The sequence below is a fragment of the Penaeus japonicus genome, unplaced genomic scaffold (genome assembly GCF_977035675.1).
Source record: "Penaeus japonicus unplaced genomic scaffold, GWHDUDI00000001_assembly GWHDUDI00000010, whole genome shotgun sequence".
Taxonomy (NCBI): Eukaryota; Metazoa; Arthropoda; class Malacostraca; order Decapoda; family Penaeidae; genus Penaeus; species Penaeus japonicus.
In genome coordinates this window covers 8953432-8958431 of record NW_028234412.1, presented here as the reverse complement: position 1 = coordinate 8958431, position 5000 = coordinate 8953432, and the positions used below count along the sequence as shown (strand labels likewise).

Sequence of the window (5000 nt, the reverse complement as noted above, 5' to 3'; positions counted from 1 at the left end):
AACCGAACGGAAAACATGACACGTAGCTAGGTAGGTACCCCATCAACCGAACGGAAAAAAATGACACGTAGGTAGGTACCCCATCAACCGAACGGAAAAAAATGACACGTAACTAGGTACCCCATCAACCGAACGGAAAAAAATGACACGTAACTAGGTACCCCATCGACCGAAAGGGCAGCCAACCTACCTAGTTGCGTAACCCTTCGACTTGAAGATGTCCCCAGCTCTCCTTGCACGCCCGCCCTTCATGCAGTGGGTCACGATGGCAGCGTCTGTCGAGGGCTTGCTGAACCCGTACTTGTTCTCGAAGGCGTCGTCATCCATATCCATTGCTTCTTCCAGCTCGGGCACTGTCGAATTATACTCGGGGTTTTAGTTTGTTTTTCTTTAGAAGGAAAACAGCTGAATTACGTCATTCATGTTTTTTTATAGACGTTATTAATATATTAGTATCATGATTTTAAAGTGAGCAGCCACGGATAAAATAGGAATCTTAAGATTTGATATCTATCTATGTGTCTATCTATCTATATCTATATATATCTATATATATCTATCTATCTATCTCTCTCTCTATATATATACACACATAAATATATTTACACGACACACTTGTACATATCTACATATACTAGACCAGTGTGGTTATCGCAACCCTATAAAGCTTATTAATTTTCCTCTATCCCTATCCCTCCTTATTACGAACTAGTACCCACATGGGATGCAGTGTGCGCCGGGGATCTGGCCGTTCTCCTCGACCTCATTGCGGTTCCTGACGTCGACTACCACATGGTCGGAGAGATTAGCTGAGAGCTCGGTGAAGTTAATTTCTGTGGATGGAAGAAGTCAGAATCATTATAAGAATATGCTTTTTTTTTTTTTTTTTTTTTTTGGGGTGGGTGAGACAAATAAGTGGACAGCCCTCTAATAGGCTTTGCCGTCATTGTATTCTATTGCCGATTGTTAAAAGATGGACTGGCTTATTTCTCGATATAGTTTTCTAGTTCTCCATCATCAATCTTTCTTCTGCGTTTTTTCTTAATCACACTCAGTCCAGATTTGCTTCAATCGACATTTATAATTCTCCACTTCAAATATAGTTTATTAGATCACGCAAAACTAAAACTAGACTAGAAAATGAACAGTAAAATGAAAATCATAACAGCATTCTAAAGGATAGAACAAAAGATATTTGCACTACTAAATATCAACCTCATCAAGATTACAAGCCCTATCAACATAGTGCAATAAAGACAATATTCGTGAATGCAACCGTCCTTGACAACAATCATGCATGCAAATCGTCAGTCAACACGCACCCGTCATGCACTCGAGCTCTCTACCACCCGCCAGCAGTCAGTCTATTTCTTAGCTTACCACTCGAACTAAAATATCTACAACTTTGCATTAAAAGCTATAACTATTGAAATACTTTACATTCCCCTTTAGCACATAGAAGATAGAAAATAAATGTGCAGAATCGTACATGTCCAAATTTCCTCACTGTTGCATATCAGAAAACTAATGGCTGTCTCTATTCAATCCTCGTCCAGTGAGAATGCATTATGAGGGAAGAGGGAGAGGAAGAGGGAGGGAAGAAGAATGAGGATTGTGGGGCGTGATGAAAAAAGAAGAAGAAGAAGAAGAAGAAGAAGAAGAAGAAATAGAAGGAGGATAAAGAAGAAGAAGAGGAAAAGGAAAATGAGGGGTGAAGAGAACAGGAAGAAGAAGGAGAAGGAGAAGGAGAAGAAGAAGAAAAAGAAGACGAAGGAGGAGAAGGGGGATGGGCGCAGTGAAAAACAGAAATAATAAAAAAAAAAAAAAAAGTATGAGGACGGACGCATCGAAAGAAGACGAGAATAAAACGCAGGAAAAAAGAAAGCCAATTTGCCAAGGAAATCCCTCACAGCACATAAAGAAATCGCGTCAGACTCTTATCACTTACGATTTTTAATTCACTTATCGCGATAGATCAATAGATGTGAGAAGAAGATAAGCCGGTGGTCTGTGGATTAACGAGCTTCTTTTATTTTCAATTCAAAGAACGTTAATTAATGCGAGATGATGACTTTCATGTGCACATATGTATTGTACATACAAATATTATATATATATATATATATATATATATATATATATATATATATATATATATATATATGTGTGTGGGTGTGTGTGTGTGTGTGTGTTTGTGTGTGTAGGTGTGTGTGTGTGTGTGTGTGTGTGTGTGTGTGTGTGTGTGTGTGTGTGTGTGTGTGTGTGTGTGTGTGTGTGTGTGTGTGTGTGGTGTGTAGGTGTGTGTGTGTGTTGGTGTGTAGGTGTGTGTGTAGGTCTGGAGGTGTGTGTGTAGGTGTGTGTGTGTGTGTGTGTGTGTGTGTAGGTGTGTGTGTGTGTGTAGGTGTGTGTGTAGGTGTGTGTGTGTGTGTGTAGGTGTGTGTGTGTGTGTGTGTAGGTGTGTGTGTGTGTGTGTGTGTGTGTGTGTGTGTGTGTGTGTGTGTGTGTGTGTGTGTGTGTGTGTGTGTAGGTGTGTGTGTGTGTGTGTGTGTGTGTGTGTGTGTGTGTGTGTGTGTGTGTGTGTGTGTGTGTGTGTGTGTAGGTGTGTGTGTGTAGGTGTGGTGTGTGTGTGTGTGTGTGTGTGTGTGTGTGTGTGTGTGTGTGTGTGTGTGTGTGTGTGTGTGTGTGTGTGCAGGTGTGTGTGTGTAGGTGTGTGTGTGTATGTGTAGGTGTGTGTGTGTGTGTGTGTGTGTGTGTGTGTGTGTGTGTGTGTGTGTGTGTGGTGTGTGTGTGTGTGTGTGTGTGTGTGTGTGTGTGTGTGTGTGTGTGTGTGTGTGTGTGTGTGTGTGTGTGTGTGTGTGTGTGTGTGTGTGTGTGTATGTGTGTGTGTGTATTACAAACAAAATGTTATCTTCTTACAAGTCACTTTGCATAAGAGAAACAAACTCTTCATGGCAAATCTTTGAGTATTAAATCGATTCAAAGGAAACACCAAAAGCAAAGCAAGAACAAAAGCATTCTCCGCCCCGACTCGTTCTGTTGCAATGCAAGACTCACGGTGACTCGGCACTTTTTTTTTCAAAATCGTTGCAAGGCGGACATTTCCCGCGTCTTGTAAGTGCATGTACAGTTTGCTTTCTTAAAGCAATAGCCATTACCTGCGTTGCGATTTTACCAGAAATGTGTAGAAAAGTCCGCGAAGTCGTTAGCATTGCTGATATATGTGAACGCGCCTAAAACTCGGATATTCAAGCACTCGTTACCCGTAGAATGAAAATAATAATAATAATAATCTCTGCGTTTCGTAGAGGTATTGATAAACTTCCCCTTTGCGTACATACCTTCGGGTACGCAATTGCGCGTACACGCACGCACGCACGCACACGCACGCACACACACACACGCACGCACACACACACACATAGTCAACCATACATAACAAATTCATGCGTACACAGAGATAGCAAAAAAACACGCAACCTTTGGACTATTCATGTGAAAAAGAAATTAACTAGAAGAATGACTGTTGTTTACACACACCCATTTGTTTACAAACATAAGTAACTAAAGAACTGCCTGTAGAGCGAAACACCGGGATAAGACGAAAGAGTAAAACAAAAATCAATCAGGTTATTCAACACGTAACTCAATGACAGACACTAACATATCTCTACAACCTTAACAGCTGACGATACAACGTTACGCACATACCTGCCATTATTAAAAAGCTTTAAACTGGGAGAGAGACGTCTCGTAAGGTCGAGGATAAGGGGCGTTCGTGTAATGTCAGTCGTTTACAATCCGAGTCTCGACTTCCTTTACTTTATCTGAAGCGGCAGTTGCCTGAGGTCGCATTCTTCTGGTAACTACGATAAGGAAGCTTATTTCGCGTGAAATGTCTTCAAATATTGTGTTGTTCATATCATGATACATAAAGGTCTGTGGTATATTAAGACTGGATTGAATACGGTAAGAGAGCGTGCTGAAATTTCGACACTGGAAATATATGTATTTGGCAACTCGAGCGACCCCTACCTGTGGACTAGAATAATTTTTTGACTGCGCCGTCGGTCTGCGCACGTGCCGATTTGAAAACCATGTAGGCCTTTATTCACAGCTACCGACATATAAAACTTTATTTTCGGACACTTAGGCAACAACTGCTTATTAAAGATAGAATGTGCATATGCTTTACTTCAGTTTTAAGAATATTCTTTCAATTGTTCTAGCGGCTACGTGGAGAGAAGAATTGCCATCTTGTGTATTTAGTGACCATATTCCTTCATAGTTTTATTACGCTTTTTAAGCACTTGAACTTGATATGGAAATTAGACCAAGAATCAAATTTAATCTGAAATATCGATTTAACAGTTCAGTAAAACGAGGTCAGTATAATACAACAAATTTTAATTACATAATTGTTGATGACTGCACCTTTTCACACGAGGAAATTTAAAGGCACAGCAGACAGTTTATCGCATGAATAGAATAACTTATTATTCTTCCACCGGTTTGTAAGGATAACCATAGCGGAAAAAAACGTTTAAACATTGCTTATTGTCTAAAACGACTACTCTGACTATGATTATGCATTTCTCTTCTTAATAAAGAAAATGTAAGGAACTACCGCCATGATATACAATCACGGAAACATATGAATAATCGCGCCGGAAAGGATAGCTAATCATTCCAAATCGCTTTAGAAACTTTTATCTTGAATGTGAACAGACAATGTTATGTTTGAAATACATTGCAAGGAAACCCGGAAGTTAATAAAAACGAGCGACGCGTGACATATGGCTTGAGTGATTTCGGTGCTTGTTTGTAGATGAATTGTGTTTGAAAGTTAATGACCTAATAAAGCCGCTCATGAACGCCGCGATTTAAACACTACCACAATTAAAGTAACAAGAAATAAAAATAACAAGTGATAAAATCCGGTGAAAAATAAATCATGTATATACATACACACACACATTCAACATACATTCATTTATACATAC

The 5000-nt window shown here is 39.8% G+C and overlaps 1 protein-coding gene across 2 annotated transcripts in view; it reads right to left on the bottom strand.

Moving 5' to 3' along the window:
* Positions 1–5000, bottom strand: part of LOC122260047 (rhodanese domain-containing protein CG4456) — a 6004-nt gene that overhangs the window by 754 nt on the left and 250 nt on the right. The window contains exons 1-3 of one of the 2 annotated variants that reach the window (XM_043027137.2): positions 3709–3842; positions 720–833; positions 191–353 (exon numbers count right to left, since the gene is read on the bottom strand). In XM_043027137.2, the coding sequence (XP_042883071.1) occupies positions 191–353; positions 720–833; positions 3709–3715 (284 nt within the window). In that variant the 5' untranslated portion in view covers positions 3716–3842. Of the gene's footprint in view, positions 1–190; positions 354–719; positions 834–3708; positions 3843–5000 lie in introns of those variants that run through there. The other variant, XM_043027139.2, reaches the window with a different exon arrangement.